Here is a 16,430-nt window from a genome sequence, read left to right as displayed (position 1 = left end):
CACTCCTGACTCACTACACCATAGCTCACCACGTCCTCCCTCAGTACACAAACATAAGAGTTTTCTAAATGCTCAAACACACAAAGAAATTCCACCTGGTTTTCTCTGTAGTTGCTCATCAACATTCTCAAAGCAAACATTGCATCTGTAGTGCTCTTTCTCAGCATGGAAGGATGGTGGGCACAAATCTTCATCTCTCTCTTCTTAAGATAGCTTCCACTGGTCTTTTGTGCCAAATCCTAATGTGGATATATCATGGATCCTCTGTGGCCACCCTAAGCAACTACAGGGCAGCCAAAAGATGAAAAAATAAAAGGCCATAATAGCTAGCTAATCCATAATCTAGGGTGGGCATAAAAAGAGTTCTGCATACAAGATTTTGGAAATGTAAATATTGTATTGTTGAAAAACTGCCATATCTTGCGATTTTAAAGGAAGAGAAAAGTGAATGGGAAAAAACATGTTTATTAATGTTTATAATTATTAAAATCTAATCAGCTGTTCCCCAATCTACGTAAGATCCATTTTTTTCCTCAAAATTATACATTGAATACATTGGTTATTTTTGTTTCACCAGACCTTTAAGGTGTGTTATGTACAATGAAAAAAATCATGAAGACTTTTTGGTGCCACCCCTGGAGTCCTGCTGTGAGATAATGAAATCTAACATGAGTTTGGCAGTGCGACATGGACGCTCCATCGCCACGGAGTGGCCACAGTTTTCCAGGAGATCCACTCTGCATTCAGGCAAAATCTCAGCAATGACCGTGGTTCCTGAGACATCTGCCACCTGGAAAAATACGGATCAGTTATCATATTGGTGTGGTACATTCTCATGTGGTGATGGACCATAGTCACCACCATAAGAATACACAGGTCTATGAAACTTTATGAATAATTAAGAAGTGTAGATGCCAGGTACACACTCTGAACCTTTGCAGATTGGTACTAATATGATACAAATATCACATTTACTGTACCTGGTCTTGTTTTCCCCAGATCACTTGTAATGGTGATGAGATTAAATGTAAATGCTCCTGTAAGGCATATCTTGATTTCTCTTGCACAATCTCCATAAATACTGAAAGAATGAATGAAATTTAATTTTAGCCAACAGCGACTATACTACTACCATTATAAGAAAATGTGAGAGTAAATTCAATATACCTTGTTGGTAAAATTTGTTGTGAGGCTGGCGGACATCAACCAATCCTTGCAGAATCTATGAAAGCACATGTACAGTATAAACAGTAGGAAAATAACCAAATATTATTGCCTGACCCAGATACAGATGTAACTAATTTGGTCTTTATGAAACATGTCAGGAATTGCTGGTAATATGTTCTTAATTTTGATGCCAAATTATTTATAAAATGCAAGTTTCAATGGGGTGTACAGGAAGCCTCTGTTAAAGTAAGTAAAGTAAGTCTAAGGTGAGGGACAAAAACATCCCATCCACAACTCAAATGTTGATAATTCAGGCATGCACATAACTGATACTCATGGTGTTTTTGTGCGTGCTAAAAATAAATGATGCGCAGCAGAAAACACAAGGGAAGTGCTTCATAGAAGGCAGATTGTAGGAAAAGTGTTTCCCTCTGTGTGCTGTCTGCTGTGCATCAATGATTTTTAGCACACATGAGCATGACGAGTACCAGTTATGTGCACCCCTGATAATAATAATAACCTTTATTTAACCAGATAGAAATTCCATTGAGATCGAAACCTCTTTTACAAGGATGACCTGGCCAAGAAAGGCAACAGCACATGTCATAATGGACAGGTTAAAGTCAACATGAGAACATTGGTGATAAATAAAATACAATCATCTTGGTCATAACATTGCACATGATATAAAGTTTCAAACAGATTTTGATTTAGAAACATAGGCATTGCGCAAAAGAATCCCATTCGCGATCTCGTAAAATAGACTGTAAGGTATTCAAGGAATCAGTCTGGACAGTTTCAATTCGGATTGGAGAACATTCCAATTGGAGGGAGCTGAGAAACTACAGGCCTACTGATTCAAGAGAACGGATCTCAGCCTTAAATTACTCGGAGGACTTAAATTTCTGCTGTTGAAAAATTCTTGTTTTGGTCTTTGACAGCAAATAAATGGCCCGTCGCAGTAACTTAGTATAGGCGTATATTGGCCCAAACTTTCTCTTTGATCTCATTGAACATTTTTCCTGCACCTTTCCAAAAGAACCAAGGTTTGGTCCAGGTTATTCTCATGAACAGTGTTGCCACAGTTACTTTGAAAAAGTAATCCGATTACTGATTACTCCTTTAAAAAGTAACTTAGTTACTTTACTGATTACTTAATTGGAAAAGTAACTAAGTTAGATTACTAGTTACTTTTTTAGTTACTTTCCCCAGCTACCGACAACAACCCTTTGCCACCTCAACATGACAACGATACCTGTTTTGCCAAAACTCACTTTACAGTCACCCTTTCTTGACTTCAATGAAAATAAATACTTTTTATAAAACAAGTATTTATTTATTTTATAAAAAGTAAAATAAAGACCTCTTTCTTGACCTCATATTTAACTGTTGATAGCACTGTAACAGTAAAACTTGCAATTTCTAGCCTACATTGTTTATAAATGTAACTATTAAATTCTTTCTAACATTTTTCTAACATTTAAATTCTCTCTAAACATTTTACTTGTCGAAATTATTATTATTTTAAGCAATATTAGTAGTTGTAGTAAAAAAACGGCTTCAAAACTGGACCTTTAATCTAGGGGTGTTGTGGGGGGGCAGATCCCTGCCCCACGCCCCTATTCCCACTGGATTCGCCCCTGCTTTGGCGTTTGAGCACAAAGAATGGATAACATTTATTTCTGCAGAAAACATGACCAGATTTATAGGTAAAAAAGTTTTATTGAGTTTTCACATCATGTGGTCCTCAGAAAGAGAGTTTAGATGCATTTGAGTGGAAAATAGTGTTAGTTGTTGACGCGTCGCGGAGGATCATCTGTTTTTAGCAGCAGATACGGAGCGGCTCAGCTCAGAATTCTAAATAAAGGAGGAAAAAAATAAAATGTCTTTGTAAAGCTCAGTGCAGGTGTGCTGTTGTCACCGCGCTTTAAGAGGTGAGGACGAGTCGCACAACCCCTGGCAATAATTATGGAATCACCGGCCTCGGAGGATGTTCATTCAGTTGTTTAATTTTGTAGAAAAAAAGCAGATCACAGACATGACACAAAACTAAAGTCATTTCAAATGGCAACTTTCTGGCTGTAAGAAACACTATAAGAAATCAGGAAAAAAAATTGTGGCAGTCAGTAACGGTTACTTTTTTAGACCAAGCAGAGGGAAAAAATATGGATTCACTCAATTCTGAGGAATAAATTATGGAATCACCCTGTAAATTTTCATCCCCAAAACTAACACCTGCATCAAATCAGATCTGCTCGTTAGTCTGCATCTAAAAAGGAGTGATCACACCTTGGAGAGCTGTTGCACCAAGTGGACTGACATGAATCATGGCTCCAACACGACAGATGTCAATTGAAACAAAGGAGAGGATTATCAAACTCTTAAAAGAGAGTAAATCATCACGCAATGTTGCAAAAGATGTTGGTTGTTCACAGTCAGCTGTGTCTAAACTCTGGACCAAATACAAACAACATGGGAAGGTTGTTAAAGGCAAACATACTGGTAGACCAAGGAAGACATCAAAGTGTCAAGACAGAAAACTTAAAGCAATATGTCTCAAAAATCGAAAATGCACAACAAAACAAATGAGGAACGAATGGGAGGAAACTGGAGTCAACGTCTGTGACCGAACTGTAAGAAACCGCCTAAAGGAAATGGGATTTACATACAGAAAAGCTAAACGAAAGCCATCATTAACACCTAAACAGAAAAAAAACAAGGTTACAATGGGCTAAGGAAAAGCAATCGTGGACTGTGGATGACTGGATGAAAGTCATATTCAGTGATGAATCTCGAATCTGCATTGGGCAAGGTGGTGATGCTGGAACTTTTGTTTGGTGCCGTTCCAATAAGATTCATAAAGATGACTGCCTGAAGAGAACATGTAAATTTCCACAGTCACTGATGATATGGGGCTGCATGTCAGGTAAACGCACTGGGGAGAAGGCTGTCATTACATCATCAATAAATGCACAACTTTATGTTGATACATAGCTGCTGCAATAAACCGCGGATGAAAAGCTCACAGCTCGCTTAAAGTGGGCAGTTCAGTCGAACCCCGACCTCCTGCCCACGGACCAAGTTTAATGCAGCTATCGACCCACAATGCAAAAATAACAGTAACGCACAGTGACTTGGAGAAGTAACTTTAATCTGATTACTGGTTTGGAAAGATTAACGCGTTAGATTACTCGTTACTAAAAAAAGTGGTCAGATTAGAGTAACCCGTTACTTAGTAACGCGTAACCAGCATCACTGCTCATGAATTGTTTGTAGTTATACATACAAAAAAATAATGCATCATCATGTGTGTATAATTCATGGAATCATCAGCAAGGCTCTGTGATCAAGTTTCCACAAAATAAATAAATGAATAAATAACAATGGCAGATCTTATGACTAAAAAAAAAGGTGCCAAACCCGCTGCCATGGGACAAGTCAGGATAGCAATAGAACAAGTGGGTCTGTCCTACTTGTCCAGTAGGACCTGAAAATGCTTAATGTTGATGCCTGCAAAGAATCACATTATATTGTCTCTCTTTAGGTTTATGGTGATTTAATGGAGAAGGGAACTGGTTTGGTATATTTGAGAATAATTTAATTTGTCACCAACATCAAGATGACAACAATCAAGGCAAAAGTCTACTTGTGCGGTGGATTAATTGCAGCAAAGCGGGTCATGCACCGTAGGAAACATTCATGAAACATACACATTTTGTGACATTTATGGAAGTTAACTGCCCACAAAGTGAATTTCACAAAGTGTGGAGCTGACCTGCTGAGGGATCTTAAAACGGACATGGGAACAAAGTCTGAACATGTCCTCCATCTCCTCAGGTGTAGTTGGCATCAGTAGGATGTTTACTGTGAAGTTGCTCTGCTCCAGGTCTTGCAAATGATTGTCAAATTTGCTCTCACATGGATGCCTTATACCTGTGTGTTAAAACCAGTGCTTTTTGATAAGTCACAATCCATTATACACAGTTTAAAAATAAACTTAGCATAAAATATGTAGAGCAAACTGCAAATGAATGTCCAAATAGAGGGAGATGTATTTGTTATATGATGACTGTCTTGTGAGTCATTAAATTCAATCATTCTAAGTATCCTTTCAAGAAAAGAATTTAGGAACAAAATGGAATGACTGAACCAAGAAACCATGTTATGTATGCAAGCTGTTGGTTCTATGGCAATGGATTTACAATGACAGCAAAGTCTGCATTTGTCAGATTGTTATGGCCAAAGCAAATGGTCACCCCTCTGAGTCTGGTCTGCTTGAAGTTTCTTCCTATAATCAAAAGAACTGCCTTAGGGAGTTTACCACTCTTGCCAATGTGTTTGCTCAGGGGGTGGGTAAAATTAGACCTTATGTTTGTGAAGCGCCTTCAGGGGATGTATGTTGTGATTTTGCAGTATAAATGAATTGAATTGAACTGAATGAAGGTCCAAGTCTTTCAGGTTCAGGTGCTTCCTGTCTTCCTGTATGGTTGCAAGACTTGGCTGCTAACCAGTGAACCTATGGTGAAGACTAGACATCTTTGGTTCAAGGCCTCTCTGGAGGATCCTTGGGTACTGCTGGCAACAGCTTGTTTAACAAGCTGTTGCTTGGGGACACTCAAATGAGGAGTAACACTTGCATGTTGAGGTGACATCAGCTGTGACATTTTGGCCCTGTTGTGTGTTTCCCTGGCCATGAACCAGCACAATTTCTGGCTTGCTTGGTGGAAATTTGTTTCAGTGGGAGTAGGGGTCACACGAGTCTACCAGAGCAAATCAAATATAAGCTCTCAGGTTTTTCTAGTTACCTTATTGATACCCACATATTTTGCTTTGAGCAGTTTGTCTCTCATATGAAACAAAGGAAAAAAGGTGAGCAAAGCACTCAGGGGGTTGACTGAAAACAATGTTTTAATCCGCGTAATGTTTCAAAAAGTGATCTCTTCCTTTAAATGCCAAACGTGGTCAGTTGACACTGTGCTTGGAGGGTGGCATGGTGTGAAAACGCAGCACACACACAGTTACTGACCATCTGGACAAATGAGCGTCAAGCTACAGACTTCTAAAGGATAGTAGGCCGCATAAACCCCAGCTACATGTCCGCCCATGGATGTTCCAACCAGATGGAAGGGTTTCCTGTTTAAGTAAATGGTTTCCACAAACTGCAAAGAAACCGGGATACAAACAGAGTGTCAGTGGAATGATTTAGCTACCTGGTAAATCCAGACATCTATTTTAATTACTCTCTCTACTTCATGGTACCTGATGGATTCTTGTGACCTGCCCCTGAATGGAGTAATCATCTGTGCTGGTGCGTGTTGTTCCCTCATGGCCGGGCATGTCCACACAGATAATATGCAGATGTTTTGGGAGATACTATGACAAACAATGGAACATGAGCTCAGTACAAAATCATTATTTGTGCACTTTCCACTTAAAAATGACTAAAACAAGTCGAGCTACAATCATTCTGAAGCCCTTTAAAGATTAAGCATCCTGTAACTTATAATGCTTCTAATCCTTTGACCTTTACAACAGTGAGCCAGCTGTCCTTGTGAGCAGAGAAGCCATGCAGCATTAATATAGAAGGTCTGACTCCTGGCTTTCCTCTGCAGGAATAACAGAAGCAGTAGCCTCCGCAATCTGCATAATGGATCTGCAAGCCCAGAGTCCTCCGCCAGTACCTGTACATCGACATAGACATGAATACTGGAACTTAAATTTGAACACTAGCACTGCGCACGTAGAGCGCAAACCTCCGCCAACACTAGTTTCCAATTCCACAAATTTTTACCTTGGAAAACATTTTCAAGATCAAAGTCCTGTTAGAAGTGGCTTTTCATAAGATAAAATATAATCCAAAATATAGATCAAAAGGGCTTTTCAATGTTAAAAAAAATCAAATATCTGCTAAATCCACAATACGGATTAGATGCGGATCAAATTTGATCTATTTATTGAGTGTCAATTTGCACCTCATTGTCACAAATAAGAGTGATTGACGCACTTTTTATTAAGATATTATCCAAAATGTACATCAAATGGGCTTTTCAATATTAAATTCCAATGTCTGCGAAATCCACAATCCAGATCAGACTTGGTCAGGAAATAGTGAGTGCCAGTCTGCACCTCACTTTCAAATATTAGAGTGATTGGGGCACGTTTGATTAAGATATGTAAAATATACATTAATGGGGTTTTCAATATTAAATTCAAATGTCCACAAAATCCACAATCCAGATCAGATCCGGATCAAACTTTTTCAGGCAATATGTGAGTGCCAATCTGCACCTCACTTTCAAATATGAGAGTGATTCGGGCATGTTTGATTAAGACATAATGAAAATATACATTAAATGGGCTTTTCAATATTAAATTCAAATGTTTACAAAATCTACAATCCGGATCAGATCCAGATCAGACTTTGTCGGGAAATAGTGAATGCCAGTCTGCACCTCACTTTCAAATATGAGAGTGATTAGGGCATGTTTGCTTAAGACATAGTGTAAAGTAAGTCCCTTTGGCTGCTCTCTTGTTTTCACTCAGGGTTGCCACAGCACATCCAAGGTGGATCTGCATGTTGATTTGCCACAAGTTTTACACCAGATGCCCTTCCTGACACAACACCACATTACATGGAGAAATGTAGTGGGGGGACCTTCCACACGGGAACCAAGCACACTAACCACTTGGCCACCACCCCTGCGATTAAGTTATGATGTAAAATTTCCATTAAATGGGGTTTCAATGTTAAATTTACATGGCCACAAAATCTGTAATCTGGATCAGATCCAGATCAAACTTTGCCAGTCGATAAAGGAAACCATCCTACATAAATCTCTCAAATATGAAAGAAATTTTTTTTTGAAAATTCGTTCAATGTTAAAGACAGGGATTTTTTCCTGACTTTGCCTTATAACCTATGAACTTAAAAAGTGAATCACTTCTTGCCTATCAGGATATGAATCTTCAGTAAAAAAAAAAAAAAAAAAAAAAATTCATAACGATATATGAAAAACTGTGGGCTTCAGGCTGTTCACAAACAAACAAACGGGAGCAAATATTACCTCTGCCTTTGACATGATTTTCTTTTTGCTCATTGAACAGCCATGTATGTACCTACAACAATAACAGTTTAGATTTTTTTTTCCCCATTTTTGCATGTATATACACTATGAGCTGGAAATATGCTTGGTGAACTGGAAAGTATGTGAACCGGTGTTGGACTAATATATCAAATGTATACTTTACCAGTAATATATTTTAATGAGAGCTGACGGCCAGAGAAGGAAAGAAGCAAAAAATGCTAAGATGGGAATAGCCAGTGTTCCCCCAGCAATGAGAATCAGGTTCATCACATCGAGATTGGCCGCCATCGCTCACCTGAGACTCAAAAAATACACACATGCATATGTCACAAGCACAAAATGTTGGTAAAAGGGCACAATGATTATTACACACCCATGCATTAAACAGTAATCTGAGTCATAATTTGTTTTAATTTCAGCTATGTTTCCAAAAACTTACGTTCAAGCTTTTTTCTTCTTTGCCGCCTTTCACGCGTAGGAACAAGTGACCTCTGAATCAGGCCCCAGGCGGCTGAGCGTTTTTGTAATAAAAAAATAAAATTAAGATTATAAATGTGGAAATTACAAATAACTGATCTTTCCCAAATTAATAAAAAAAGTTCTGTGATTTTGGAGTGCAGTTGTGGTTGTGGTATGTATGTCATCTGTATAAACTCATTGATTGTTACTCATCAGTGGGTGGGGGGGGGATCAGGCCAGAACATCATTTGGTCAATCTTTTAAAGTGAACGTACATGCTGGACTTAGACTGCAATGAATCAGGACACTCAGTGAAAAATTTTATACAATAAAACATTTCAAAATACTAAAGAAAAATGTACACACTTTTTTCTAACATATCAAAGGATCAACAAAATATTTGTAACATAAAATTATTGTCCAAACAGCCAGCTGCAGTAAATTGAGGACAAAAATCCCACACTGTAAATACTTTTACCCACATGTAATAAATTATAGCACTTATACTTGTATCTCTAGCCAAATTGGTAGAATAGTGACAACAGTTTACCCTGTTAAAATGAAGCAATCTTTCTTATTTTGTAAGTATCATTTAAAAGGGGTTGTATATTGTCTGGGAAAAAAGATATATTCACATCGTATAGGATTTGGAGTATACAGTGGTGTGAAAAAGTGTTTGCCCCTGTGAGCTTTTACATGTTAGAATTTCTTTAAGGACATCCAAAAAAAAAAAAAAAAATCAGGCTTTGTATGCTAAAATTTGTAAAATTTTGCCCTTCAAACTTTGAAAGAAATAGAAATCTAAAAGCCAAAATGATGATGTGTATAAGTAAGTGCCCCTTTTAGTATATCACATGTAAACCATCACTTTTACATGCAGTTTTCTTTGGACAAGTCAGGGGATGGATACATGAAGATTCCCAAGACACTGATTATGTCTTTGACTTTACATGAATTATGAAGAAATACAAACAGCATGGTACTCTATGGTAAATTTGTGTGGAGTAGACAGTTCTCAAAAACTGAGTGATGTATAAGAAGATTAGTGACGAAAGCCACCAAGACCTCTGCAGCTGTGATTGGAGAAATTGTACACACTGCCAGTTCTGAGTTTTTCATCACCAGTTATACAGCTTCATGATGAAGTGGCATAGAGAAGGTTTTATTTAAATAAAAAAAAAACTTTGAAAGTTCAGCTAAAATTTGCCAGAAGGCACATCAGAGATTCAAGCATAGATTTGATCTGTTTTGTTGAAAGAAAATCTTCACTGTGCAACTCCACTATTGGCGGCTACCAGGCACCCAAACCGGCTGGACCCACAATGCAGACTCCCAGACTAGGCCTTGGTGTAAGAGAAATCATCGTCTTTATTCCAGGCTTAGGTTCAGTGCACAGGTAATCAAACAGCGGAGTAGAGGTACAAACAGGGTTAGGCAGATACGCAGTCATGATCAAGCAGGGTTCGGTGGCACGAGCAAACACAGTTATCCGGGATGAGGCAAAAGGCACAGACAAAAAGCACAGAGCAGAATACGGTACACGGCAAGGTGAAACAGGACTGAATACAAAGGCTGGAATGTGTACAAAAGACAACAAACTGGCAGTAAGCTGTGAGACTGTGAGGGTTTAAATAAGGAGCAAAAAAATCAGGGTGATGTGAAGCAGGTGTGTGGAAGTCTCTGGAAGGGGGCATGACCAGGGGAGACAAAGATTGTGCACAGTGCAAGATAGTGAAGGAAGGAAAGCACAGAGTGGAGCAATGTAAGCGACAAAGACACGTGAGCAGGTGCAAAAGCGGGAGTGAATGAAAATACAAAGCAGACAGAATCAAACACAAGGCAGGTGCAGTGATGTGAAGTGAGAACATAATCAGATGGGCCAAAGGAAAAAACAGAGAACCGAGATCAAACAGACAACTAGGACCGAATATGATATAATTATGAAGCGAATCAGGACAGAGCATAAACATGAGAATAAATCAGAGAATAATAATAAGAAAAATAAACACAACAAAACTAGACAGGAACTGACTCATGAGTGAAGTATAAAATAAAAGATAACCAGATGACAAAACAAGCAAGGATTAATTAATTAACAGAAAGCAAAACCCGACATAGCAGCATAACTGATAATACAAATGAGACAAGCAAAATAAGTGATAAACTAACGATCAATAATGCAAACACAAACCTGCTGAAGAAAACTAGAACAGAACTGAACTTATGGTATAGCCAAAGTATAAAAGAAACAAAGAAACAAAGTGGCAAAGCAAAAATGGAACATAGATTTGATAGACATGATGAAAATAACCAACTAATAAAACAAAGCAGGAGAAGATGGTGATGAAAAGAAAGGGGGTTAAAATAGAATCAAAGCCCTGCTCAGGGTCAAAATGTGACAACTATGAAGACATGAGTGGTGATGCATGAAGAATTAAGGCAGTTCTGATGGCAAAAGGGGGTCCAACCTGGTACCAGCAAATTGTATCTAATAAAGCAGCCGGTGAGTGTAGCATTACTTTTGACTCCATGATAAAAAAAAAACATACCGCTGGGTGTCATGAGAGAGGCAACCGATGGAGCTGCTGTTCTTATTATGTTTGTCCCATAAACTGATGTGGAAGTGCTGAACTTTTATATATAAAAATTACTCTCCAAAGGCTGCATGTATTCCTGTTTTGTTCATTAAAATGATTAATTAAAGGGTCATTTTAACTTTTGCAAATCATTCATGCTTCACTGCTGTTTTCCACCACTTATTTTTCATCTTTTAAATAAGAAAAAGGGATATTTTTAACCATGAAGCTTTTTCCTCTCTCTATATTATGTTGTTTATAAAAGTTTGTTTGTAGAATTGAACTGTTAATATTAATCTTGTATGGGCGGCATGGTGGCCAACTCACTTTCAAGAAAGAGAAGGATCCTGGTTCAAGACCACCTGTGCTCATTCTCCATGTAATGTGGAGTTGTGCCAGGAAGGGCATCCAGTGTAAAACTTGTGCCAAATCCATATTGATCATATAATCCATAACGGCTCTGCTGTTGGGACACCAGGGGTCAAAAAGGGAGAAGCTGAAAGAGCTTACAGTCATTTTGTAGGTATTTATCATTCTGTAGGTTTTATATTCTGTTAATTGCTAGTAAGTTGGTATTTATTGCATTGATATAAATTGAAATAAGATAATTAAACTAATATGTACATTAGCAATATATCAATCCAAAGGCTGTTGTAAAAGTAACACCTACTGCGTTGTAGTACTATCACTCTGCTGCATCTCTGCTTCACTACCATGACCTACTTACAAACTAGAGCAGAATAAAATGGTTGCACAACTCTGGACATAGTCCCGTCTTCTGTGGGAATTATTTTTACATTGTGGTGCTTATAGGATGGAGAGGTCATGCTATATTTGCTCTTTGTCCCACATGCAATGAATTAACCAGGTTGGACGGACTGGAGCCGCTTGTCACATAAACAATTACATGATGTTGAATGTGATACTCAACAGCAAATCCTGCTGCAAAGAAATAACACAGCCAAAATGCTGCCAGATAGATATCACTGTTAAAGTGACCACCACCACCAAAGGACAGAGGGAACTGTTGGCTATGTGATCTCTGTGACTGTGCACCCGGCAGCTTAAACAGCAAGAAGCAGAGTTCGGCATCATTTTGAGGGGAAATGGAGGTGAAAAACCTTTGTTTTTAATTGATTTTTTGTCCTTGTATCTCTTTCTTTAAAATGAAAAGATATTTACTATGCTTTTTTAAAAAAAATCCAGAATCTACTGTATAACATCACAAAGATGTACCGGTACATACATCTACTCATTCTCTCCTGTTGGATTCTGAATGTAAAAACTACTGCATATTCAGCTATGGAATTTTAGGTTCTGATAGATACAGGTGTGGACCAGTGATCCTTGTATTTCTGGTCATGTTGACATCTTTAACAAAATGAACATAAAACAAGGACAGACAAGTCTAACAAGTTGTTTGTGAAGCTATGTTGCTCATCTCAGGGTCCTGGTGACCACTAAGGCTGCCGTTGCTAGTCCTTGTGGTACTCTTATGCAACTTCAGGTTGAATTTGAGAATTTTTTTTAATGCTGCAATTTTCTTTGGGAGTAATGAGGATGAACAGGATTAGGAATGAACATATCAGAAGGACAGGGCAGGCAGGATGGTTTAGGGACAAAGTCAGAGGCAAGACTGAGATAGTTGGTACATGTAAAGAGGAGGGATCCAGGGTATATAGGGAGAAAGATGCTGAGGATGGAGCTACAACCCCTGGCAAAAATTATGGAATCACCGGCCTCGGAGGATGTTCATTCAGTTGTTTAATTTTGTAGAAAAAAAGCAGATCACAGACATGACACAAAACTAAAGTCATTTCAAATGGCAACTTTCTGGCTTTAAGAAACACTATAAGAAATCAGGAAAAAAAAATTGTGGCAGTCAGTAACGGTTACTTTTGTAGACCAAGCAGACAAAAAATATGGAATCACTCAATTCAGAGGAAAAAATTATGGAATCATGAAAAACAAAAGAACACTCCAACGCATCACTAGTATTTTGTTGCACCACCTCTGGCTTTTATAACAGCTTGCAGTCTCTGAAGCATGGCCTTAATGAGTGACAAACAGTACTCTTCATCAATCTGGCTCCAACTTTCTGTGATTGCTGTTGCCAGATCAGCTCTGCAGGTTGGAGCCTCGTCATGGACCATTTTCTTCAACTTCCAAAGATTTTCAATTGGATTAAGAGCCGGACTATTTGCAGGTCATGACATTGACCCTATGTGTCATTTTGCAAGGAATGTTTTCACAGTTTTTGCTCTATGGCAAGATGCATTATCATCTTGAGAAATTTTTTCATCATCCCCAAACATCCTTTCAATTGATGGGATAAGAAAAGTGTCCAAAATATCAACGTAGACTTGTGCATTTGATGATGTAATGACAGCCATCTCCCCAGTGCCTTTACCTGACATGCAGCCCCATATCATCAATGACTGTGGAAATATACATGTTCTCTTCAGGCAGTCATCTTTATAAATCTCATTGGAACGGCACCAAACAAAAGTTCCAGCATCATCACCTTGCCCAATGCAGATTTGAGATTCATCACTAAATATGACTTTCATCCAGTCATCCACAGTCCACGATTGCTTTTCCTTAGCCCAATGTAACCTTGTTTTTTTCTCTTTAGGTGTTAATGATGGCTTTCGTTTAGCTTTTCTGTATGTAAATCCCATTTCCTTTAGGCGGTTTCTTACAGTTCGGTCACAGACGTTGACTCCAGTTTCCTCCCATTCGTTCATTTGTTTTGTTGTGCATTTTCGATTTTTGAGACATATTGCTTTAAGTTTTCTGTTTTGATGCTTTGATGTCTTCCTTGGTCTACCAGTATGTTTGCCTTTAACAACCTTCCCATGTTGTTTGTATTTGGTCCAGAGTTTAGACACAGCTGACTATGAACAACCAACATCTTTTGCAACATTGTGTGATGATTTACCCTCTTTTAAGAGTTTGATAATCCTCTCCTTTGTTTCAATTGACATCTCTCATGTTGGAGCCATGATTCATGTCAGTCCACTTGGTGCAACAGCTCTCCAAGGTGTGATCACTCCTTTTTAGATGCAGACTAACGAGCAGATCTGATTTGATGCAGGTGTTAGTTTTGGGGATGAAAATTTACAGGGTGATTCCATAATTTATTCCTCAGAATTGAGTGATTCCATATTTTTTTCCCTCTGCTTGGTCTAAAAAAGTAACCGTTACTGACTACCACAATTTTTTCTTCCTGATTTCTTATGGTGTTTCTTAAAGCCAGAAAGTTGCCATTTGAAATGACTTTAGTTTTGTGTCATGTCTGATCTGCTTTTTTTTTTTTCTACAAAATTAAACAACTGAATGAACATCCTCCGAGGCCGGTGATTCCACAATTTTTGCCAGGGGTTGTACTGGGCAAGAGGTGAAGAGGGAGGCCAAAGGGGCGGTTTATAGATGTGATGAAGGAGTACATTGAAGTGGTTAGTGTGGCATAGGAAGGTGCAAAGGACAGGGTGAGATGGATATGTATGATCTACTGAAAGAATATGATTAAATCATCAACCCGGGAACTGTAATTTGTTTTTGTGAAATTGAGGAAAAAAAAATTTTTTTTTTTTTTTTTTAACCGCAACGGTGGAGAGCAGGGTATTGTTTTTCCACTGGCATGCATACGGACAACATAAATAAAAAATGGATGGATGGATTTCTTTCAAAGTTGGTGGGACTATTGCTTTGATATCAAGAGATGATTAAATTATGAAGCAGTCTGGTCAAGGTCAAAGAAATTATGGTACAAAATACACCTTTTTAGTACATCTCAAAAACCAAAAAAACCCAGATGGATCATTAGGTTTTTGTGTGGTTTGGTCAATAGGTAAAGATTTAAAAAAAAACAAAAAAAAAACTATATATATATATCAACCAAGAAGTCTAAATGCATGATCTAAAGCATACATTGATCAATAGAATATTTATTGATTGGTATGATGTCAAAATGACGACATGATGAACTCATACATAGTCAAACACCACAAGAGACATTTATATAGTGACGTGTCGAGTGCACATAGGCTTTGCCTTTCTGATGCCTTTCTTTGTTGGAATTGAAATATCTGGATAATTTAAATGATGTTTTGTTGATTTAATAATGAAGGTGGGAAAAAGACAATGTTTGTTTTCTTATCAAAATACTGGAGTGCCTACATATGTTGTACGATACAGTGCATACAGAGAGTATTCACAGCACTTCACTTGTCCACATTTTGTTAGTCTTATTCCAAAATAGAGTAAATTAATTTTTCCCCCTTAGAATTCTACTCACAACACCCCATAATGACATGAAACTAATTCTTGCAAATTTATTAAAAATGAAAAAAAAAAAAAAAAAAAACTATGAAATCACCTGTACGTAAGTATTCACACCCTTTGCTCAATACTTTGTTGATGCAGTTTTGGTAGCAATTACAGCCACAAGTCTTCTTGAATATGATGGCACAAGCTTGGTACACCTATTTTTGGGCAGTTTTGCCCATTCCTCTTTGCAGTACCTCACAAACTATGTTGGATGGGGAACATGCACAGGCATTTTTAGATCTCCCAGAGATGTTCAATCAGCTGCCCATATTTGGGCATGCACTAACTGAACTGTCACATAAACTGTCTAAACTAAACAAAAACCACCAACTATTAAGGCTATTCCTGACCAGTGTGTCAAAAGACATACGGGCCAGGGAATTGAAACAACCACATGAATCTCTTTAATAATAGCCTAAATGATGACAGGAGGAGACAAAATAAATGCATCTATTGTACGTGCATAAATTCTCAGCATTTTGCGGGTGCAGACTGGGAAGGAGAAATTAGTCCCACGCAGGGTTCTATGTGGGACCTTATATGTAGACAGGTGTGTGTGTCTTTCGAATCAACTGAATTTACCCTAGGTGGACTCCAATTAAGCTGTAGAAACATCAAGGATGATCAGTGGAAATAGGATGCACCTGAGCAGCCCTTTCCATATAACCCTGTCCTCTGTATATTCATCTGTCACACCAACCACCTGCATGTCCTCCCTCACTACATCCATAAACCTCCTCTTTGGCCTTTTTCTCCTGCCTGGTGGCTCCATCCTCCTCCCTACTCTGCACATCTCCAAATGATCTCAATC

At 38.2% G+C, this 16,430-nt stretch overlaps 1 protein-coding gene across 2 annotated transcripts; it reads right to left on the bottom strand.

The window, feature by feature from the left end:
- Positions 1-459: 459 nt before the first annotated feature.
- On the bottom strand, positions 460-9,118 carry abhd6b (abhydrolase domain containing 6, acylglycerol lipase b). Of its 2 annotated transcripts, XM_034172674.1 has the most exons (9): positions 8,692-9,118; positions 8,416-8,547; positions 6,692-6,848; positions 6,427-6,540; positions 6,194-6,326; positions 4,943-5,100; positions 1,168-1,222; positions 981-1,081; positions 460-790 (listed from the first exon to the last, which is right to left on the bottom strand). In XM_034172674.1, exons 2-9 carry the CDS (start codon positions 8,538-8,540, stop codon positions 611-613), a joined length of 1,023 nt encoding a protein of 340 aa, XP_034028565.1. In that variant the 5' UTR covers positions 8,541-8,547; positions 8,692-9,118; the 3' UTR covers positions 460-610. The 2 variants fall into 2 exon arrangements, with proteins under 2 accessions (XP_034028565.1, XP_034028566.1); XM_034172675.1 differs by having other exon boundaries at positions 620-790; positions 981-1,037; positions 8,416-9,118.
- Between the last annotated feature and the right edge of the window lie 7,312 nt (positions 9,119-16,430).

Source organism: Thalassophryne amazonica, chromosome 6 (assembly GCF_902500255.1).
Source record: "Thalassophryne amazonica chromosome 6, fThaAma1.1, whole genome shotgun sequence".
In the NCBI taxonomy this organism is placed as follows: domain Eukaryota; kingdom Metazoa; phylum Chordata; class Actinopteri; order Batrachoidiformes; family Batrachoididae; genus Thalassophryne; species Thalassophryne amazonica.
Note: the sequence above shows the minus strand (reverse complement) of the source record. Positions and strands in the feature narration are given on the sequence as shown.

What these genes read in the sequence shown, in the direction of transcription:
- abhd6b (XM_034172674.1), bottom strand. Translation starts at nt 8,540, where the DNA reads ATGGCGGCCAATCTCGATGTGATGAACCTGATTCTCATTGCTGGGGGA. An exon ending in CTCATTAAAATATATTACTG is followed by an intron (nt 6,849 to 8,415) that starts GTAAAGTATACA and finishes GTCGATGTACAG; the next exon opens with GTACTGGCGGAGGACTCTGG. An exon ending in AGGTCACAAGAATCCATCAG is followed by an intron (nt 6,327 to 6,426) that starts GTACCATGAAGT and finishes GTTTCTTTGCAG; the next exon opens with TTTGTGGAAACCATTTACTT.